General features: G+C 37.1%; 1 protein-coding gene and 1 non-coding gene across 6 annotated transcripts; both read right to left on the bottom strand.

Annotated features, from left to right (window-relative positions):
* Positions 1-1,186: 1,186 nt before the first annotated feature.
* Positions 1,187-15,669, bottom strand: LOC132312641 (protein SHORTAGE IN CHIASMATA 1). Of its 5 annotated transcripts, none has more exons than XM_059811092.1 (10): positions 15,245-15,669; positions 13,243-13,329; positions 13,070-13,141; positions 9,693-11,677; positions 7,498-7,705; positions 6,710-7,219; positions 3,004-4,608; positions 2,814-2,921; positions 2,587-2,669; positions 1,187-2,007 (listed from the first exon to the last, which is right to left on the bottom strand). In XM_059811092.1, exons 1-8 carry the CDS (start codon positions 15,566-15,568, stop codon positions 2,832-2,834), a joined length of 4,881 nt encoding a protein of 1,626 aa, XP_059667075.1. In that variant the 5' UTR covers positions 15,569-15,669; the 3' UTR covers positions 1,187-2,007; positions 2,587-2,669; positions 2,814-2,831. The 5 variants fall into 5 exon arrangements, with proteins under 5 accessions (XP_059667075.1, XP_059667073.1, XP_059667074.1 ...); XM_059811090.1 differs by having other exon boundaries at positions 1,187-2,043; XM_059811091.1 differs by having other exon boundaries at positions 2,587-2,674.
* Positions 1,226-1,328, bottom strand: LOC132315156 (U6 spliceosomal RNA). The gene has a single exon (XR_009483589.1). It is a non-coding gene; the product is annotated as a U6 spliceosomal RNA (small nuclear RNA).
* Positions 15,670-24,057: the final 8,388 nt, after the last annotated feature.

Below are 24,057 nucleotides of genomic sequence, written 5' to 3' on the forward strand. Positions count from 1 at the left end.
ATATGGACCGTCGGATGGAGATCTCCATCTAATCTGGATTGGTGAACACGTGGCAATAAACAATTAGGATAGATACACTGCCCACGTGTTTCGGACTTCGTGTCTCTTTTTCCTCCCTTGCCCTCACCAACCTTTCTTCTCACCCCCACTTTCCCTCTGATTTTGCCGGTGAGTGCAAAAGACAATAGGGTACAAATTATATGGGTTTAAAAGAAACTAATGAACGAGTTTATAAGAAGATTAGTAGAAGAAACACTTTAATGCTCAAGTTGTATTAACGATATGGAATTGTCAATTGATTAAATATTGATAATTAATGATTAAATTTATTAAAGTAAAACACTTTTACGTGATAGATATAATTGGTTGATAACACGAATAACATAATATAATCGATGCACAGGTGACATAATATAACTGTGCACAAGAAAGACTTTCCCGACTAGTAGACCAAAGTGATTTACTTGTGTGTAATTTATTTAAATATTAGGGAAGGTCAATGTAATTTGTTCAAAAGTTTAAAATTTTTTTTGAATCTGAAAAGTGAAATCCAAGGGTCCAAGTCCAGCCAAGAAGAAGCTACAGGGGTCGCAGATGAAGTAATCAGTGACGTTATTGGTGTCCTTTGGTGGGCCAATTGAATATTAATGTAAAAGGCATCTTTAGCAATCCCGGTATATGATCACGGTCACCTTCGCGGTTGTTATAGATTTGTGGTTTCTGTCCCCTCTTTAATTTGTAGCTGCAAACGGTGCTTTGATTTTACTAATTTTTAACCAACATGCAGATGCCATGTGGGGTCTTTTCCTCCATTTTGTCATCATCTTAACAGTGAGATTGACCACATTATTTAACTTCTTTTAATATATTTAATTTTTTAAAATATTTGTTAATTATTTTAACTGCCTCTTTAATTTTTACCAAACAAATCTACTTTCTTTTACTACCCATGAATCCGGATGTTCACTTATCTTCTTTTTACTTTCTCTTTTATGCTAACAGATGCCAAATCACACACAACGTCTTTTTTTTTTTTTTTCAATCGCTGACTTGTTTATTTTGTTCACCCCCCTCCAATCTTACTAATTATATCATCTATATTTTCTTCCTTCTGCATTTTAATTATACATATAAAAAATGATTATTTTGAATTTTAATAGTTATATTGTTACTTTCTATTACTTGATTTTTTTTTTTTTTGGTGTCAATGAGTAATTTTAATTGAAAAAATTTGGACAATTTCTTGATTTGTGCGTGTCATCCTTGTGCAAGAATGCTAATCTTCTTTCTATAGGACAAAATGGATAATGAATAATGCAATCCATTTTCTCTGTATCATTTTCTATTACGTACTTTATTAAACTTACTTCATTTATATCCTTCCTTATTTTATCTAAAACATCCGCTAACAGTTACTGGTTCAACATTGATCCTTATGGGTTGTGAATGAAGAAAACAGAACTTAATGGGCCTCACTGTTCTTGGACCCATGAGTGTTAAGCCCAAAGCAGATTGCCCCATGCAGCTGTAGCCCTGCTACTGCCACTCCCCCACTTTAGTTGCTTCCACTCCACACCTTCCTAAAACATTCCTCAAGAAATATATATATATATATATATAACAAATTTTCTTTTCTTTTCTTTTTACATTTGATTGTTCAAAATGTTTTACATTTCATCTTGGTTTTGCATGCACCAATGGTCGGACTGATGTCTGATTCAGCATGCGTAATATTCTGACGCACATTTCCCCTGAATTTGTCCATCATTGGAGAGAACTGCCTGTAAATCCCATCAAACGAAAGCCTCCACTGTTATGTACCAAGTCATGTGGCATCATCATCTTCAATGTAAGCCAAGAGGTGGAGTTCATATGGCACTTTCGTCTGGAAGCTCTGCAAACAACCCTGAGGAGAACTCCCCAAGAGATGGGTTACAAGAGGCTTCCGATAGATCCACCGAAAGCCCGGACGATATTTCTATGTGACAATCTTCTTGGAAGAAAATTCTGAAGGAGAGGAGAAAACATTCAAAGGAACATGACCTATCAAGACAAATTATTAGCCCAAAAGAGGAGACGTGCACTTGAAACATAATGTAAACAACTCAGAGCCATGCAGAACTATGTTCATGATGCAGAAGATTCAAGTCAATTGCAAACAAGAGTGAAAATCTAAGGGTACGAAAAAGAAAAAAGAACATATGAATAACACTAAGGCGACGGCAGAAGAATGTACAAGGATTTTTCATCAGTATATAATAAGTCTTTTTACGTTCCACCCTTTTGCATAGTTTTGAGCTCACTTAATTAGTTAATGTCAATAATCTATACACTAACAAGGAGTTAGCTTCATGAACACAGGTGAATAAAGCACGTGAGAGAGAGAGAGAGAGAGAGAGAGAGAGATTCATGCAGTGGACTGCACAATTTAAAAAAATGAACTAAATATCGATCGGTCATTTAAGGTGTCTGGTGTAAGTTCATCTCTCAGTCAGTAGTTCTATAAATGCCAAGCTCCTAGCTAGTTTTGGTCAAGGCAAAAAATCTATGAGCCACCAGGAATACAGATTTGATGTTAGAGCTTACCAATAGTTCAAGTATACATGTGCTTTTAGTGAATGCTGCAACAACTCTCAGATTTGTACCAATTACTGCGGATTTAAAGAAGCCTGAGCTGCAAACATAGACCCCATTTAATTAAGAATAGTATATGGCACCTGGATACTGTTGGTCTGTTGCTACATACAAAATTAACTAACCAACTTGTGTAATCAAAATGATCCTAGATCTATACATGTTTCATCTGCACTTACCGCTATTTTCACCTTGTGTTAAAATCTTCTGTTCACAGTGTGAGCATTCTTTTCACTCCAGATCAGCTTACTTTGTCCTCCGCCACCATTTGTTGCGAAAGAAAGTGTCTGCAGTTGGTCAAGTGTAAAGCTCAATACAATAAAAACAGACCTGACCATCATAGCAAAGGGGAATTCAGTTAATACACACCCGTCGTGCTCTCTTATCCAATGGAGTCAATGTCGGAGGAAGGGAAACTGAAGACTTCTCATTTTTGGAAGGTTGTACAGATCGCTTTTGCCTCTTATGATCGAGAATTTTCTTGGGAGTGCTTCCCCCTCGGTACCTGTAAAAGTCAAGAATAGATGGACTTTTTCTCTTGGTAACTTTTGATACATTCCTGGAGTACCCAAAACAAGGGGGAGACATGTCACATGGAAGTGATTGCTGCCGCAATCTGCTCTTCTCTTTGATTCTGTTAACTAACTCCACCATCCAGGGTGATCCTTGCTGTGCTTGTGCTAAGCGGGTGGCATTAGAGATTGGTGTTCCACCATATTGTGGTGTATCCTTTTCTTGAAATGAACTCTGGAAGTTTGGTGCAGTTTTGTGCCTTCGATCCTCCTCAAAGAGCATTTTGTGCCTTGAGGGCAAGTAATTGTTGTAAAAATCTCTATTTGAATGTTGATATGTTCCTTCCTTTGCACTTTCTCCATGATCTTCTACAGAAATCCAGACATCAGAGTCAGAACTAATCTCCGCAGCTGTTGGAAAAGTAGGAAGGCAGCTGCTACTGAAAGACAATCTTCTCGCAGTTGCAGAATTTCCTACTGCAGGATCTTTATCTATCTCATGCACCAGAGGTGAGAAACCTTTTGAGTCTGCTATAGAAGAGAAGTCCTGAGGTATCAAGGAACTATCATCGATGTCAATAACTTCGCCTATAAAGTCCTCCCGCATATTTTTGGAGTTATTTTTACAACGCTGGTCCAATTTGTTGATCAGAACCCTATCCATTCCCTGTTTTTGACCAAGAAATTTATCATTCAAGGGAAAATTGGATTTTCTGATTTCATCCGAATCCTCAGGCCCTCTTGACATTCGATAATCATTCGGCTTGCACGATCTAGAAGGGCTCATCATCATTGATAAACCTGAAACTGTTTTCTGACCAAACAAATCATCATTGAAAGATACACTGGGCTTTTCAGTCTCATCAAATATCACAGGACCTTCTGACATCCAAGAATCATTTTGCTTTAATGAATCAAAATTAAACAAGTCATCCATAGATACGCCAATTTTGTGTAAACTCCCAATGTGTTTATGTTTTTTTCTTGCAGTGTCACTTTGACAAATTTCAAAGTCAGGAACAGAAGATACTGAAGAACAGTCAGTCGTTCCAGATTTAGAATCCTCCCGCTCCCCATATCTGCACACAGCACTCAATAAAGTGACACTTTCGTCAGGAACATGATATTTCCGGATTGAAGAAATTCTATTCTCATGTGACCATTCGAGAAACTCAACAAGCATGCCTCCTGAAGACAGTATTGCATGAGCTGAGAGTGGATTAATTGAAGGAAATGTTGTAAGGAAAGATTCTGCAAGAGTCTCTGATTCAGACATTTTAGGATATACACCTTTGGTTAACTTAGTAGCATATCCAATGCAGCTCAGTATAATTTCATCAGTCAGCTCAGATGAATATGAACAAAACAGCTGTAAATCAATTCCTAGACTAGCTGCGGCAGCATAAAGTTCATCTGATGATTCCAAAATGGCAGAAAGGAAACTGCTTTCTCCCTCAAAGACCTGAGAAAGAAAACAACATAAAGAATTTGAAGAGTGAGCTTAATCAGGAAATGACTTCATGTAGCACAAGCTCAATGAATGAGAAATCAACTGAAATTATAAATTAGAGACTTCTATATTTCAATCCATTTTAAACTAAATCAAAATATTCAAGAGGCACAACAATCAAAATCCTTGAATTTTCCATGTTTCTTTGAAGTTTCACCAATTTGATTACTCAATATTGGGCTTTATAGTTTATACTATGTGACAATTTCTTGCAAAAGAACTAATACATATTTAGTTCTGCCAAAACTCATCTTCCAAATGAGCTGTCACCTGATTATCCAATAGATAACAACATGACGAAGAATCAAAAACGAAAAATATGGCCTTGACGTTTAATCAAAGAGGCTACAAGGAAACCAAAGTAAAATGGTCAATTCTTGGCACCTAGGAAGCATGGACATGCCAAAATGGGCGAAGAATCCGTGTCTGACACGTGTCGGACACGCCCCGACACGTGTCGAACACACCAAAAAACGTGTCTGGAATTTTTATTTTTATTTTTAATTTTTGGACATTGCACGGACACGCGTCCGACACGCCAGGGGTGTATGTTCGACACTCGTGTCTTATTTTTGGGGGTCTAAAAGATAATTTTTGAAAGAATATTGGGTTAAAGTATAAATATGTGAAGTTATTTAACAACTTTTACTCACTTATGTGGTCAGTACATAATAGTTTTAAACTTGTAAGGTTAATATGCAATTTTAGACAAAACAAATAGATATTTAAGGGCCAGTCATTACACTATTACAGTAGATGAGTTATGATTTGTGTATTTTTTTTATTACGAGGTTGATGAAAAGTAGTAACACTCAGTAATTTTTAAAGTACTACATCATATATATATATAATATACATATACTATTCACTGTGTCCCTGCCGTGTCCTAATTTTTTTGGATTTGCCGTGTCGTGTCCGTGTCCCGTATCCGTGTCCGTGCTTCTTAGCTTGGCACATTCTGTGCGACTTATAACATGACTATTTAACTTCTTACACCAGTATCACATTATCCTCCAAAACTATTTTAAACAATCATTCTGAAATGCTGTAATGGTAAGATAAACACTAGCATGGGTTTCAGTATCAGCTTACATCATCAGTCCAATTCGGTTTTATGGATTGTCATGAAAATCTCCAATTTGCGATTTGCCTCTATTATGTAGTGTGAATCCTTGGTCAGTTATCTTTACAACTTTTATTTCTTTGGGTCATCTGTTGCTTTTGTTCAGACTTTTGGTATGATAAATTACAACTTCAACTACTTAATCATATGCACATATTTGCCATCCCTCATTGTATAAATTAGTGACAATTGTAAATACCTAATCCCAACTAAAAATGCCGATTAATTCTGCTTTGTCATTCTGTCCCATCTAAATTACTGTTACTGTAGATCTCACTAGTAATTTATGAATATAAAATGCACCTGAGCAAATTAAGTGTATGTGGATGAACGTACTGTTTTGAATCAAAAAATGAAAAAACGAACATAATAAGAAAGTTTTATATACAATTATCTGATAAACTTAGATTACAAGACATAGTTGCTAGGTGCACCTTCAACTGGACATGTTGGACACACTCCCAAAAGGTCAAAACCATAACCAAGAGTCATGTCTGACAAGGGTACATCACTCATTAGAAGAATCCATGTAATGAAGGTTGTTTCATAGTATCTGCTGCGTGTGTGAGTTTCAATTAGGTAAAATAAAAAAATAAAAAAAATAACAATAATAATAAACAATTCTTGAAGTTATATTTGCTCATTGCAGATTTGTATTACATTATAAATCTGTATTTGTGGTCACAAAGATGCAGACAAGAATTTGTCAAGAATCATTAAATGCTCAAAACATTTTCTCATAATATCAATAAGATCAATTGGAAAGGATTTTCTTTCCTGTGAAAGAAAGGTTGCTGCAACAAAGCATCCAAAGAAGCTCACAGGAAATGCAAACACTCTCAATTTACTTTTTGAGGACTAATTATTCTCTCTAAATAAAATCACTCAGTTAAATAGTTTAAACCACATTGACAGAGGAAAGACACTTACCAGAATGCAACCGCTGAAAGTAAAACTCAGAGACGTCAAAACATTTGCAGCAATATTCTCAACGCACAAAGGTAAGCATGAAGAAGCCTCATTTGGAGCGGTTGCTTTCTTTCCAATGTTTCTGCAATCAAACCATGCTAAGCAAACGGCAGCACTTATTATAACATCTACAGGCAAATTTAATTCACGCTCTAAAACTTGTGATCCTTCTTTTTCCATTGCAAGAATTCTTTGGTATGTGCTCCTCCTTGAAATTATCATTTCTTTCTCAAAATTCTGAGTGTTCACAATAATGATGGTTTCAGGAAAAGAATGCACACTTGTGCAAATTTGCTTGGATTCCAAAGACAACGGTGCACATGGAACCGGCAAGGGCATACAGCAAGCTTCCACTTTGTATGCAGCATCTAAAGATCCCATATCGTACTTAATCTCAACAGGTACGAAGTTCAATAGCTCTTCCAGTTTCTGATTGCTCTCGTTCAGAGTAGTGTAATGAGGATCTCCTTTCTAGTATATGATTAATGTCAGTGGTGGCATAAAGTTTTGCAATACAAACTGATAAGTGAATACCATTATGAATCAAGAATGAATTATTACATGAAGTAAAGACAACCATTGAATCAAGAATGAATTATTGCATACTGTTTCATTGTTACCAGGAAAGACAATAAAAAAAAAGTGACACTGCTGACTGTTGAAAGTCAATCAACTACAACATGCTTAAATTTTGATTAGAAAAGAGATGAGCAATGTTGGTGTAATGATGCATAAAGAAAGATACTTGCCATTGTAAATCCAAAATTCCGGGGAATGTCAGCACCTTCGCAAAGTGCTTTTGGAACACTAGAGTTCTCTAGTTCCACCTTGAGGAAATGAAGATGAGGAAAACCAACTAGCTTCGGGGACACAGTGGAAACTCTAGATGAGTCACGTGAACCTCCATATTCCAAGATGATTCCAAATTTATCGAATGGAAGAGATGCAGAAACATACCTTGAAAATAACAGAAGGAAGCATTATCCACTGCTTAACAGCTCATAAACAATTAATACTACTCAAAAAGTACCTTGTAAAGCAGAAACATGCAAATTAATACTGATCTAATGACACCAGAACAGAGAAGTTGGAGTACAGAAGACCCTAATTACAGCAAGCTTTGAATTTAAGCTGGTGTGCATCAAGATTTTGGTCACTGTGCACAAGGTAATATTTAGTTTAAGAAATGGTTCCATATGCTTTGGGTTTCATGAGTGGGTTTCACTACTTTGCACTATTTCACATCTCTGGAAAAAGTATTACTAAAGAAAAATTGTAAAACTACCAGCTACTATCAATTTATCAGGTAGCGCACACACATATATATATAATAGATGGAAAAAACTATGATTTTAGACATAAAAAATCTCATGCGACTACAAAAAACCAAGATAGATAGGAAGTCAGGAACATATGATGTTCCAACAGCTAAAACCACAGCATTACCCTACTTGTTTACAAAACCATGACTCATGTGTAACCTGCTTACAAGTATAAATTTTAGAGTGAATCGTGTTATTGCCTTACTAATGTATCATGTTATAAGGTTAATGATTTAAAAGAAAAAATATCCCATGGAACTGTTTAGTCATGCTTTTTCTTTCAATGCCTGTAACTGATCAGGAGCATATACACAATAAAAAAGTAGATATAGTTAAGGGCCTAAGGCAATTATGATATAATTTTTATTTCATTTCTAGTACATGGATCTCCTAATTACAAGTATATATAGCAAGAATTTTAGTTAGTAACCAATAATAAAAAATTTATGTTACCTCCAACCATACCCGTTTTATGCATAAATAATAAATATAGAAATTGCCGTCTAGTTTTCTTTCCTTTCATTTGAATAGTAAGCTCTGCTAGTATCCTGAACCTTGTGACTACAGCTAGGTGCCCTAATCTGCCTACCTAGGGGAGAGCATACATGATTTGAGAAAGTGGACAGCACTCCCAAGGGGGATCTAGCATAGGTAATCAGCTATCTTCCAAACTCTGGGTGGAGTGCCAAGCAGGCTATCATATTACCACACCACCAGTTACACCAACAACAGCAAGTTCACAAAGCCAATTGAAAGAAAGTAGTATTTATGGGCAAATAACAAGAATCAATCCCTGGACCTGCATGTAACCATACATCAGTCCAATTGCCAGGTGTCACCGTCTTTGCTGTTCTACATCTTGTATTATAAAAATTATATTGTTCCTTAACAGAAAAAACAAAAAACCTTGATTTTGTTGCTTTATTCGTACTTGTAGAATTTAAATAATACACTCACAATTTAGTTGTATAATAAAGCTATATACGTATATACATTAATATAACCTCTAAGGTCCATTATTTGGATCAACGACAAAAATTTGGACTAACAAGCATGAGGAAGAGGGTGTGGGTAGGAGAAACAATGCTTTGTGCAAAGAAATGCCAAAGGTTAACATTCTGCAGTCTTCCTCTCCCAGCTCCCTGTACAGACCCAAAAAACGCTAGCTAATGTCCTTTATATTGATATATGCCCTCTACAGACCCTTCCATTCTCAGGGTTTTCAAGAATCAATTCTCTTGCACTCTTGTTTAGTTTCGCCCTATGCTCTAGTCACTTATTACTGCAGTTTAGGAAATCAATTGACAGAAGGATAGGCTTGATACTAAAATGTGCCCTCTTGTAACATTAAGATAGAGAGAGAGTTAGACCCAGTGCCCACCTTAAATATTCCACTTTCTAATATGTGTTTGATTGTGACATCTCATCACCAATTCATCAAATATATAACAAAATTTTTAATTGGATAAAAATTAAAAAAACGAATGAAATGAAAACTTCAACCATTTATATCACCCGAAGAAATCAGAAATCAATGATTGATAAGTTGCAATAGTAGATGAGACAGATTTATAGCAACTGACATTCCACCAAAAAAGTACATTTATGAAACTAAGACTTACTCATGGGATATGAAAGAACAATCTGCATGCAGCATGGCATCCATAGTAGCATCTGTGACCTCATTACTGTGATTCACATCAAGTTGACTTGTATTCATATGAAAATTTTGTAGCTCAATAAATGATAGCTTCATGGAAGTCAACAACCGCTTCAATGGCCACCAGAAAAAATTTTCAGCCACAATTAATACTTTCAAACTACTCTGGTTAATGTTTGACTGCAAAATCTGCTGGATAACAGATAATGATGGATGTGATTTGGTTATGTCTTTGTTAGCCTTCACATGCTCATCTTCAATCAAGCTCTGGAGGGAGCTTAGTCTAAATTTTATGGACTCCAGACCTCGGCACAAATTATTTGCATAGATATGAGTTGTATGGATGCCATAGTAACACAAATACCAAGCCATTCGTTTAATTGCACATAATGTGACAAATGCCATTCCATTATCACTACCATGAGACAATAAAGTTCCTTGTGTACTTGTTTTCTTCATGCAGTTCATCAGCTTTTCATATGGAAGGCTGAGCAATTTCAAATTATCCACAGCTAAATACTGTGTCACTGCAAGCTCTGTTTCATTCTTCAAGATGGCTAGATAGATATTTTGGAAATTATCAATAAGTCCCAGAAAATCATGAGACAACTTAATTCGATGCAACTTTATATCCCACAGCTGCAACTGTCCTATGCTGGTAGCACATGCTGCAACTGGAACACCAGAAGAAACCGTGGGGAATGTAGCCTTAATATCAGAGGCCTTGTCAGCAGGTTTACTATTTTTTCCAGTAGTAGCCTTATGAAGATTTATGAAAAAATCAAGATCATTAAACTGTGGCATTGGATCAACTATAGAAGACATCTTCTCAGCATTTATGTCAGTTAAAACTTCCCGATTTCCTGTTTCTTGACATCCATCATTTTGCAACTTACTTAAAGCAATTCTGTTACGACGCCCATGAACCACTGAAATTCCAGCAAAAGTAGTGGTCAGTATTTCTTTGTTCTCTTCTATGTTTCGCCCATTTGGGGTATCACCAGAGAAAACAAAATCGAGTATCAGCATCCCATCATCAATACATTTCTTATCAGAATCAATGCTGTAAGTGTTTATCTCCTCAAACACATTCCGACAAGAGGAGTAAATATTGCAGTTGCAATTATCAGACTCCAAAAGATGCCAATCTAGATAAATATCATCAGATGCAGACAGAGACTGTGGCTTCAAATCAGAGAGCATTTCCTCAACAAAGGCGTACAGTGAACTTATTTTTTCATGATCAGAGAGAATAGGCACGGGCAATGATTTAAACATCTCATCTGCCAGAGCAAGCTCATGACTAACAATCAGATCATCAAAGTTCCTGATGTTCATCTCTTCACTGAACACTTGTTCACACATTTCTGGTTCCTTAACTAGTTGTGAGTTGGGAAAAATGTTGAAGAACTCAGATGAGTCCAAATCAACGAACTGGAGGTCCTCAAAGAGAAATATGTTCACTGACTCTTCTCTTGTCCCAGGATGAAATGCATAGTTTTCTTCACCAAGTGAAAGTTCAATAATACATGGAACATCCGTTTTTAGAAAAACTTCAGAGAATGCCAGCTCAGATTCAAGGCACTGCTTTGATAGAAAATAATCTAAAATATCAATGTTCACAGAAACCAAAAGTTCCCTGCAATCAACGGCTACCTCATCTACTTGGGTCCAATCTTTAGGTTCCATATTTTCAAGAAGTAGAAGAAATTCATCCTCTCTGGATATGCTTGAAGAAATTCCCAAGCTAATCTCATCCACTTCCAAAAGAGGAAATATGTGATGACACAGGTGAAATTGGTCCCCAAAAGAACCATCTTCTTCTGAGAAACAAGCCTTTTGCTCGATGTGGTATTTTTGAGTTATGTCATCAATAGAATAAACAGATTGTTGTATCTCAAATGGGTATTGCACTGTAAACTCTGGATTAAGCATATCCTGCAACAACTGACCAAGTTCATCATCAAACTAACTTAAAACTTTACAACAAACCTAGCAAACTACACTAGCAATGCAATATAAACCAATTTACATTTGGAAGAAAAAAAGTAGAAATGTAACAGCCAAAAATTCTTGTGTTAAACTTGCATTGAAGCAATCATTAATCCTACCAGCTTCCTTGTGGTACAAGTCAAATCTTAACACTCCTTCCCGCAAGTTTGAGAAAAATATACATACAAATACTGTTTATTGGGAAAAGGCAGAGTGAAGTGTTGGTAGTCAGCGGCGCTGGAGTCGGGGATTTACTTTAGGGGGGCCAATTTTGGGTAATAATAAGATAAAAGGAATTCTTTAAACTAACGAGGTAGTGAATTTTGTTAGGCAAATGATACTAGCACTTCAAAAAAGTACTCCTGCACTGCAATTTTTGCCTCTACAAAATGACTTAATTTCAATACCTAAAATGATATACAGCTGCACTGCTTTTTGCAGCTGCCCCCACTGGGCATAAAGTTGCTCCACCACAGGTAGTCAAGGACTTGACATTTTCATTTAAATATTAGAAATTGTTTATATTTTATATACTATTTGGTCTCACTATCTTTATTCAAAAGAAAAAAGAAATTAATAGCAAGAAACCCATCCTAGACAGATTCTTTTCATAAAACTGGAAACAGATCCATTCTCAATACCCAAGTCTGAAAATTCACATGGAAGAAAACAAACAGAATCTCTTCATATCTAATTCAGAGTTTTATCAGAACTTAATGAGTTAGACATATATCCAATAACTTCCATTATATAACCTGAAGTAAACAGATAAATTAGTAATGCAAATAGGTAAAAAGAGAATGTTCCGGCAATGAGTGTGTAAAAGAAAGCTACAAGAGGGACTAAGTAAAAAATGTGTTACATATGCAGTAATGACCTACTAGGATCAGTTTCAGGAGTCAATATGCTGAGACTTATAAAAGAAAAAGTCAATATGCTGAGATAATGCCATTTTAACTGTTTGAGAGTTGACAATCAACACTATATAGATCATAGAAACATGCACAGAAAAACACACATAGGCAGCACAATTCCCGGTCTTTTAAGATCATTTTGAACTGATGTGCAACAATCATACCAGTAAAATGTTTATCCCTGTAAACAGAGAGATGCCACAAGTTGATCTCTTTAATTACTGTAGGGCACTTTAATACCTAATTTCTTACCATCAATTTTTTGGTAACAGCAAAGAAAATAACTAAGGCTTTACCACTGCTCTAACACCCAAAAAAGAAAATAAAATACCGGGTTTGGTCTTCCACATTAGCTGTGGCTAAGGAAAGATAAAAGATAAAGTGACCTAATATACATGAGATATGAGATGGAGGAGTTCTCAAAATCTTTTACCGGAATATTTTCAGCCTCCAGGACTTCAAAGAAAATTTGCATATCCTCCTTTTCGGAAAAACAAGCATTTTCCTGTAGTGAAAAAACAAGAGATACAGCATAAGATTTTTTTTTTTTTTTTTTTTGACGAAACAAAAATTAATATTCACAGGTTTATAGGACAGTTATGTTACCACAAATACATCTAGCTCTGGTGTTTCGAACTGGACTACTTCAAATCTGTTTTCGTCCCTAGCATCAAATGTAATCTCATTTTCCTTCTGCAGTGAGGTGAATCAGACTTAACAAAGATCCTATACCAAATTTAAATAAAAAGAGAAGGAAAAAAAAATGATTATCCATAAACAAACCTATTCTAATGCTTTGATTAATTCAAATTCCACAGTTTCAGATCCAACATTCCTCACACCCTCCACATTCTTTTCTTCATATACACTAAAAGGAACTCCAGAAAGTGACAATTACAGGTCTATTCAGAATCCTTCTCTCACAGAATTGAACTTATAAGTTGTATGTTTCAGAATATAATTTGAGCCGAAAGGTCCAGATATAAAATCCAGCCACTTACCTTAAGGGCCAGTTTGCCATCAAAGAGAGAACTCTAATAATCCAAAAAACTTCAAACTTGAAAAGGTAAACACAGTCTGGGTGAGGGAATTAATAATGAAATGTCCTAATTTTTTTTTTTTTTTGTCCTAATATTTTCTTATACTAATTCTCTTAGTGATCAGAAAGAGCCAACCTCAGCAAGCATTAATCTTGTCACGTAAGTAGTATAATTCTCAAACTTTGTGGTGGAGCCAATATTTTAGAACCTAACATTCAGTATGGAAACACTAACAGCTAATTTGAAGCTACATTGATTAACAGTTTACCTGTAAACAATAGATTTCAATACCAAATTTTTTTATTTTTTTATTCTGATCCCTTTATTGTAATGATTGTCAAATTTAATGGTTGAATCAAATGAAGACTCCTAAAAGATCATTTGAGAAGGAAATAAAAACTGAAACTTCACAATAAGATTTTGCAAAACTTGGGAGCCAAATTTTAGAACTTAACATTCAAAAGAATCCGGGAATAGATGATTTAAAGCTACGTTTAATTGCAGTGACAGTTGCACCTATAAGCATTATCTGTTACACCACAACAATATTCTGATCAAAGGACTTTAATTATTATCAAATTTAATGGCCGAATCACATGAAGACTCCTAAAAGATCATTTAAACAAAAAACAGAAACTGCCAATTCCCAAGAGCATTGCTCAAGACCCTCTGAAATCTCTGAAAACCTAATCTCAATACATACAAAACCAAAATTCTATCAATAGTTTACCACAATATCACCATTTTCAAATTTAGCAGAAGAGTCAATGTAAAATTTCAAAAGATCATTTGACAAAATAATAAAAATGTGCCAATTTAGAACTACATCCATGCTATTTAATCCCTGAATTCAGTACCTTAAATTTATAATAACCACCATTTAATCTTAAAAATTTTAAACGATAACCCAAAAATGAAAGTAGAAGGCCAATATAAGATTAAATCTGAATATATTCCACATTTCACCTCTGAACATTAAATCTATGTACTTTATAGAATAAAATCTCAAACCATCATCCATCAGCCTTTCCAAATTATAACACAAATAAACTAAGATCCGGTACAACAATCATGTTCCTGGAATTCAAAACCTCAGTGCCTCAACGAGCACAATCTTAATCCAAAATCCATCATCAATTCCAGACTCTACTTTCGGAAGATTAAAAAATTAAGAAGTTCAAAAATCAAAAGTAGAACTAAAAACAAAAGGAACCTGAGAATAAAAACTAAATTTAACAAAACTCGTGCTTCTACCTCTGAAATTTGAATCGCAATACTGCCAGCACTGAACTTTCTTCCATTTCAGTATCAATTCTTACAATAGAATAATAGATGGAGAATGTCCGAAAGGACGGTGATGAAAACGTCCAATAAGAATCTACGTTTGATTAAATTCAATATTATAAAAAACTATTCAAATATATCAATAAATTACTTTCGATCTAATGCTTCCAAAATTTAAATTCCAAGTCATAACTGTAAAATTCTGTAGCACTATCAGCAAAATTTCAGAGAAAATAATTCATGAAGTAACAAATCATTTACATTGAATGGAACCTATAATTTACCTCTGAAGTTCGAATTTCTGTACTATTCTGAGAACTAAAAAGTCTTGGCTCATCAAAGCAAGCTTTCCGAGAGCAATGCTCATTAGCAAAATCTCCAACGTCGACATTGATGGTGTGAGGCAGAACATCAGAGAAGAACTTGGAGAGAGCGTCGCCAATCGGAGATCTCTCGATCTCAAGAGAGAGGCTAAGAACATAGACTTCATTGAAGCAGTGAAAGTCTTGGAAGTTGGAAGGAGGGAGCTCAGGGAGTGGAAGGCGGAGGAATTCTAGGGTTTCTGAAGTGGAATTGAAGTAGTCGATGTTGAGAAATCGAGTTCGCATGTCATGCACTACGAGTTTGCTTGGAGAGAGAGAGAGAGAGATTGACAAGACGAGTTGGGGCAGAGATTGTTTTGCAAATGAATTGGCGCTCTTTCATCGCTTATACTGTATATATATTATAGGTTGTGGTGGTGGACCGGTGGTACGTACCGCGCACACCTAGATGCAAGCTGACTCCGAAAGGAGTAGATGTTACACTGCTATGGCCCATGGGAGAGTTCAACTTTTGTTGCCTACGTGGAAATATGCATCCTCTTTTTTTTTCTTTTTCTTTTTTTCTCTCTGGTTTTTTCAATTATGAATGGAGAGGATATCAATCCTTTTCCGATTGCTTTTTATTTTTTCCAATGTCACAAGTTTTGATTATACTATTTAAGTTTTCGGATTTTTTTTTTTTTTACCAAGCTTTTGGAAAATTGAGTTATTCAATTTACTTACACGTGATTTCAAACCAATTAAATTTGGAATCAAAGACATTTCAGTTTTAATATACAGGGGTAAATTGCCCATGATTGTGGTACAAGGCCTCTTGATTAATTTTGGAATTAAGACATTTCAATTTTAATATATATGGATAAATTGCCCTTGACAGGGTGTCAAGCCTCTCTTAGAGCATTTGGTGTACACCATTTTACTCTATTTACTTTTATAAAAATATTTAATTTAAAAAAATTGTTGATGTGACACTCTATTTTTTTTTTTTTCAAATTCATGCAATGGTGTGCTACATTTACCTCATTGTCTACTTTTATTTTATTATTATTTGTTTGAGGATATAGCTGTTTTGAGGGAGAGAAAAAAGTGACCACAAAGCATTATAACGCATTGATATTATCTATAGGATTATTTAAATGTGGACATTATAATAGATTATCACAAATAAGGACTACTGATTTCATACTCTATTTTTCACTCGTATCATCCTTTGTTTCTCTACTTTATGAAAATGAATTCCACTTTTTCTCCCATCCCGAATGCTTTTAAGAGCAACTGGGGCGGAGGCAAAAAAAGAAAAATATTTTTATAAAGTATAGAGAAGAAGAGTCGGTGTGGGTAAACTATAGAGTAACAAAATGGTAGGCTTCAGCAGTTATTCTCTATTGCATTGTCCACAGTTAGAGAATGCTATAGAATATATTCATCCATTTGGACACAATTGTTTAATAATTAATTGTCCTTATTTTTGTCTTTTTTTCTCACATCACTTCTAAATTAATTATATAATAATAAAGTAGATTGTGGAAAAATGAGTTTCACTTACATAATCTAAAATGCATATTATACATCTACTTTATTAAAATATGCCTACTGGTACTCTACTGTAATACCCCTAGTTTAAAAGAATATTCCTGGGTTTTTTTAATTTTATTATTTAACTGCATTTTATTTGATTATGTGTGATTAGTTGAATTAATTGATTAAATTATTTTGTTTTCTTTTATTAAATTGTTTTAAATTAAATTGTTTTATGATATTTTATTTGACTTAATTGATAATTGGGTTTATTTAATTAAATTGGTTTAAATTAGAATTGTGTTTTCTGTATATTCACGTATTAGCCGACATAGGTTATAACTTAGGTTATTCTTGGGCCGATTAAGTGTTGCATTAGGGCTCAAATTATACAAGGATTAGGGTTGGACTACTACGCCTATATATATGACCTTATGTGGGTTTAGAGTTTGAGGAAAAATACATAAAACTCTATTCCCGTATACAGTGATACAGAGAGTTGTGAGAGCAGAGAAACAGAGAAGGAACTTGAGTATTATACAGAGAGGTTCAAGGAAGGTTGGACGGGGTGTTTTCTGGGTTGAACCAAGAACGTCGAAGGAGTAAGACAGTAGTCGACAACGTTGACGGACAATTCAGAGACGGAGGTTTAGAGTTTCAAAGTCTGAAACTCAAGGCAAGTCTTGTTCTTCTCTATCTCTTTAATCTGTGTTCTGTGCGTGTTTAGGAAGACTCCAGGAATTAAAATAAGGGTTAATTATAACCTTTATGCATGTTTAATTAATGTTCCAATTCATGGAATAAACCTGTTCTTGATTGTTTTAACAAGATAGAAATAAAAAACTGAAACTTTGTAACCTTGCTCCATTGAGTAACAGTTTGTTTTTCAATTCAAGTTTTGATTAAATAACATTGTATATCCTTGTTTTATAATCAATCTGGAATTGGAATAGACCTTAAAAACATGTAATAAAATTACTACAGAGAACTAGTACTTACAGGAATCAGAGAGATGAAGTTTAAACGGACAGAAGGCTGCTAAGGGAGGAAGAAGAGGCTTCCAAAACCCTTAGAGCCGGCTCCCAAAGAGGAGGAGCCGGCTCTTGGTGCACTAGAGTAGGCTCTAGTAAGTCTAGAGCCGGCTCTAGATGGGAAGAGCAGGCTCAACTTTTTTCTAGAGCCTGCTCCCTCTTTAATTGCCCGGAATGTTGATTTTAGGGTCCGTTTGGGCTGAAAATTGGTTTTCTAAAATCATTTAAAAGCTATTGGAGAGTGTAAATCATTGCCAAAGACTTATAAAAATGCTGGGAAGCATGGTTACAAGTAGGTATTGAGGATGGAATTAACTTTAGTTTAAACAGAGAATCGTAGGAGGATGATTGAAGAATTAATTTTCTTTTGTCTATTATTTTTTTGAAATTTTGATTTCTCTGTATAATCTTAAACTGCTAGTTATATTTTTTATTATGGTTTAAGCATATAGTAGTATAATTAGATGTAGATATGGATGGAATTAACTGATGATTTAAACTGGATATAAATTGCACCAGTTATGGCACTGTTTGGAGAAATAAATTGCATGCTTTTGTTTTGTCATTTAACGGACTGGAATTGGGATTTTTATTTATTACTGTTTTAATTATGTTTAGACAGTTTTATAAGCATAGTAAAATTCTTGGAATTATCTATGTTTGGTTGGAAGTAATTGATATAACAGTTCAGTTAATTTTATCAATTAGTGAATTTGATGCATGCTATAAATGCTATGTTTCATAATTAGCAAATTTAATGGTTGGACTGAATACCTAAGTTTTATGTTTATGGATTAATTTGGTTGGTGCATATGTTGGGAGTTGGGTTGATGACTATCTAGTACTGTTTTATCAACTCTGTTAACTGGAGGATGGTATGTATCGATATGGGACGGTGACATATTAGGTATAAAATAGTTCAGACACTAGGCCTACCTAAATGTGGATTAAGGTATGGATTAATCATAAAGTTAAGTCCATCACCTACATGTGTCATATCAATTGTGAATTGAATGACCTACTATGGTATCAGGATGGATTTGTTATACATATATCAGACCACTACACAGATGGATGGTATACTGTATTATGATGGGTTCGGACCTTATATATATATTATATGGTGCCGTGGTATGAGCTTGAGTCTCATGACCATGGTTAGGGCGCGTATATCACCTAGGATGGATAACTGGACATAGGTGTTGTTCCCTGGTAGGTCCAGGTACTCATGCCCACCTTAGGGTGCGTATTTGCATGTTGCCTTCTATTCAGGCTGAGACAAACCTACTGGACTAGCGAGCGTCCTATAGTGTGTACTATATACTTATATGGACTACTATAGTTATTGTTGAGTCTTTCTAGGATGTATCTGCGTATCGGATTACTGTTTGAATTGTAGTAAATCAGGACTTGCATGTGGGCCTGACCCACTTCTTTATTTTTCAGGTGTTCGTCAGTTCCAGGGTTAGAGCTTGGATGTGCAGAGCAGATACAGATATTCATTCTTCCGACTATGTAGGAATCTCCTTTATGTTAGCTTTGGTCTTTATTTCTATTATTTTCAGTTCCGGTTTGAGAATCTTTAATAAGGGGTCCAATGGATGGATTCCCAAGTTGTAAACCTATGGGGTTTGGATTTAACGGATTTTAAATAATTATATTATTTTAAGAATTTTCAATTAGCATTCTTTCAGCTTATTATTTTTAATTTTTATTTTATCTTGTATTCTGTGTTCGATTACATATTAATTGTTTGACATCCCTCGGGTTTGGGCCTGAGCCTAATCAACCCGTGTCTCTGATCCGAGGGGTATCACAGTTGGTATCAGAGCACTTCAGGTTCAAGTGTCTCTAGGATTCTATCGTATAAGACTTCCGCGTAGCGTTCTCTATTGTTTAGAGCTTAAGTTTAGGATTCATTGTATTCTTTACGGTTCGATTTAATCGTGCTGATGTCTGTTTTTCTGTGTTGACAGAATGGCTAACGCAAGAACCAGACGGAACAATCGGCAACGAAGGGAAGTGGCCCGTAGGCAGCGTCAGGAGGATGAAGGTCAGTTTTATGAGGAGCAGGAGGAAGTTCAGCAGATTGGGGATCAGGGAGGAAATCCAGAGTTTCCTTCTCACCTTAATGACCTTATTGCTCGGGCTATAGAGGCAGGGGTAACAGCTGCACTTCGGAATCAACCTCAGGTACAGTCGGCACCACTACCAGCACCAGTGGTTCAGACGGATTCTTGGGGAAAGGCTAGGAGCTTTTTCACAAAGGGGAGTCCACCTGTGTTCTCAGGCTCAACCGATGCGAGAGCAGCTTACCAGTGGAAACAGGACATTGAGCGTCATCTTCGTTTGGTTCAGTGCACGGAGGTTCAGAAGCAGATGCTTGTTACTTTCAAGTTAGTTGGGGGTGCACTACAGTGGTGGGAGTCAGTTACCACCCCAGAGGAGAGGATGACATTGATTTATGATGAGTTCAGTGCTCGCTTTGACGAGAAATATTTTCCCTATGCAGTCAGGGCAGCTATGAAGACCGAGTTTCTAAATCTGCAGCAGGGAAACATGACAGTGGCGGAGTATGAGCAGCAGTTCACACGCTTGTCTCTCTTTGCACCGGAGGAGGTGGATACAGAGGAGAAGAAGCGTAACAGTTTCGTTAATGGACTGATGTGGTCTATCAAGAGAGCTATTACAGGTAGTCCAGCCTATACTACCTATGCTCAGGTGGTAGACGCCGCTCTACAACAGTATCAGTTGACTGTGGACATCAGACAGGCTCGTGATGAGAAGCGAGGTGATAAAGACTCTACTAATCAGTCAGTTGAAAAGGGGAACGGCAATGGTCACCGACAGAATGACAAAGGCAAGTTCCAGGGACAACAGCCTTGGAAGAAGCACAAGGGTGGTTCAGATGCTCATCGAAATGGGGCACCTATTCAGAGGCAACAGAATGGGGGACCACAGGTAGGACAGGGTCAGCCACAGGTTAACCGACAGAGGATGCCATTTGGTACTTTCCAGGGTAGTTGTTACACTTGTGGAGAGTATGGTCATACCACCAGGCAGTGTCCTAAAACAGGAAGGGGATAGGGACAGAAACAGTATATGCAGCAGGGACAGAGGGTGCCAGTGCCTCTACCAGCTCCACAGGTTCTACGGATTCAGGGACAGACACATCTGGCTTTACCGGCACCGCCGCAGACTCAGGGACAAGCACCACAACAGTTGCACTATGGCAGGGTGTATAATCCCATGCCACAGGATGTTCAGGCACCTCAGACTATTGAGGGTAAGTTTCCTATTCATGGTTTGCATGAACGTGTTTTATTTGATACAGGTGCTACACACTCATTTGTAGCTAGGACTTTTGTTGCTTTATCTGGGATGAGGACGAGGGTATGCACTAGACCTCAGGGTATTTCTACACCATTGGGTGATACAGCTATTAAACATGAGAGTGATGGGCCTATGACATTAGATATTGGCAGACTCAGATTTCTAGCCAATCTATTGGTCCTGGACATGCACACTTATGATGTGATACTTGGGATGGATTGGTTGTCTCACTACCATGCCCAAATTGATTGTTTTGATAGATCTATCATTTTTACCATACCTGGTCAGGATATGTATGTAGTAGCTATGCCACGTTCTAAAGGGGGGGTAGCACCTATTTGTTCCATGTGGAGGGGAAAAATGAGGAGGGGATTACTGTGCCATTGGATAACATACCGGTTGTACAGGATTTCCCGGATGTATTTCAAGAGATTCCAGGGTTGCCACCTAGTCGCGAGATCGATTTTGTGATAGACTTAGCTCCAGGCACTGCGCCTATTGCTAGGGCACCTTATAGGATGGCACCGGTAGAGATAAGAGAACTGAGGGATCAGATTCAACAGTTACTCAACCAGGGTTTTATTCGTAGGAGTACATCACCTTGGGGAGCACCGGTTCTGTTTGTGAAGAAGAAGGATGGTTCACTTCGTCTGTGTATAGATTACAGGGAGTTGAACAAGGTTACGATTCGTAACAAGTATCATTTGCCCAGGATTGATGACTTGTTTGATCAGTTAAGGGGAGCCACATACTTCTCCAAGATTGATTTACGTTCTGGGTATTATCAGCTGAGGGTTAGGGAGCAGGATATTCCTAAGACAACATTTCTCACGAGATATGGTTCTTATGAGTTTCGTGTTATACCGTTTGGGACGACTAATGCACCTGCAGTATTCATGGACTTAATGAATAGAGTCTTCCGGGCTTATTTGGATCAGTTTGTTATTGTCTTTATTGATGACATCTTGATCTATTCTCGGTCGGAGGACGATCATGCTAGATATCTTTGAATAGTCTTACAGACGCTTCGTGAGCACCAGTTATATGCCAAGTTCGAGAAGTGTGAATTTTGGCAGCGGGAGGTGAAGTTTCTGGGTCACGTGGTGTCAGAAAAGGGGATAGCAGTGGATTCGGCCAAGGTTTCAGCGGTGGTTGAATGGGGACAGCCTACATCACCTACCGAGATTCGGAGTTTTCTCGGTTTGGCAGGATATTACAGGAGATTCATCCAGGGGTTCTCCAAAATAGCAGGACCACTCACTCATCTGACCAAGAAGGGTGTACAGTTCGTGTGGGATGAACACTGTCAGTGAGCTTTTGATGAGCTGAGAAGGAAGCTGACTTCTGCACCGGTTCTGGCTACTCCGCAGAGTGGGATAGAGTATCTTGTTTACACGGATGCTTCGTTGTAGGGTCTTGGATGTGTATTGATACAGGAGGAGCGACTGATTTCTTATGGATCTCGGAAACTTAAGCCTCATGAGCTTAATTATCCAACACATGATTTGGAGTTGGCAACAATGGTCTTTGCCTTGCGTATTTGGAGGCATTATCTGTTGGGTGAGTCCTTCAGATTATTCAGTGATCACAAGAGTCTGCAGTACTTGTTCACCCAACGGGAGCTGAATATGAGACAGCGCAGGTGGTTGGAGTTTGTAAAAGACTATCATTTTTCTATACAGTACCATCCAGGGAAAGTGAATGTGGTGGCGGATGCACTCAGTCGCCGACCTGTTGGTAGTCTTTCTGCTCTATTCACTACTGAGTGGAATGCGTTGAAGAGTGTTGATGAGTTATCGGATGCTTTTATGGCTTGCATGGTGGTTACACCTTCCATCATTCGCAAGGTTTTACAAGGACAACTCACCGATCAGCAGTGTGTCGACAAGGTCGCAGAGATAACTTCCGGAGAGGTTCCATTCTACTATGTTGGGGTTGATGGAGGTTTAAGGTATAAGGGACGGTTAGTGGTACCTTCTGCTGATGGTTTGAGGAAGGATATGATGACTAAGACTCACCACTCTGAGTTCTCTGTTCATCCAGGAGGCGATAAGATGTATCAAGATATGAAGCGGCAGTTTTGGTGGGCAGGTATGAAGAGGGACATTGTTCTTTTTGTTTCTCAGTGTAGTACTTGTCAGATGGTTAAAATTGATCATCAGAGGCCGCCAGGAGCTCTACAGCCACTACCAATTCCGGAGTGGAAATGGGAGAGCATATCTATGGATTTTGTGGAAGGGTTGCCAAATTCTTTCAAGGGGCATAATTCCATATGGGTCATTGTGGATAGGTTGACCAAGTCAGCTCATTTCTTGCCTATTTGTACTGACTACACTTCGGAGCAGTTGGCGAGGCTTTACATTTCAGAGATTGTGAAGCTACATGGCATTCCATTGTCTATTATATCGGACAGGGATTCGAGCTTTGTATCTGGATTTTGGAAGAGTTTTCAGCAGGCTTTAGGTACGGAGCTACACCTTAGTACTGCTTATCATTCTCAAACTGATGGACAGACTGGGAGGGTGAATCAGATTATGGAAGATATGCTTCAGTCGTGTGTTCTGGATTTCAAGGGCCACTGGGAGGAATATTTGCCACTTGTGGAGTTTGCTTATAACAATAGTTTCCAGAAAACTATTAGGATGGCACCTTTTGAGGCGTTATACGGTCGACCGTGTCGATCACCTGTTTGTTGGATGGAGGTTGGAGAGAATCGATTCTTAGGTCCTGAATTCATCAAGGATACCTCTGAAAAGATTGCTCTTATTCGAGATCGCATGCGTACTGCTCAAAGTAGGCAGAAGAGCTATGCTGATCGTCGCACTCATGCTTTGGAGTTTCGGGTTGGGGATCAGGTTCTTCTCAAAGTATCTCCTATGAAGGGTGTTATGC

Source organism: Cornus florida, unplaced genomic scaffold, assembly GCF_030987335.1.
Source record: "Cornus florida cultivar Cherokee Brave unplaced genomic scaffold, ASM3098733v1 CherokeeBrave_3.0.0_Hap2_Chr06, whole genome shotgun sequence".
Lineage (NCBI taxonomy): Eukaryota > Viridiplantae > Streptophyta > Magnoliopsida > Cornales > Cornaceae > Cornus > Cornus florida.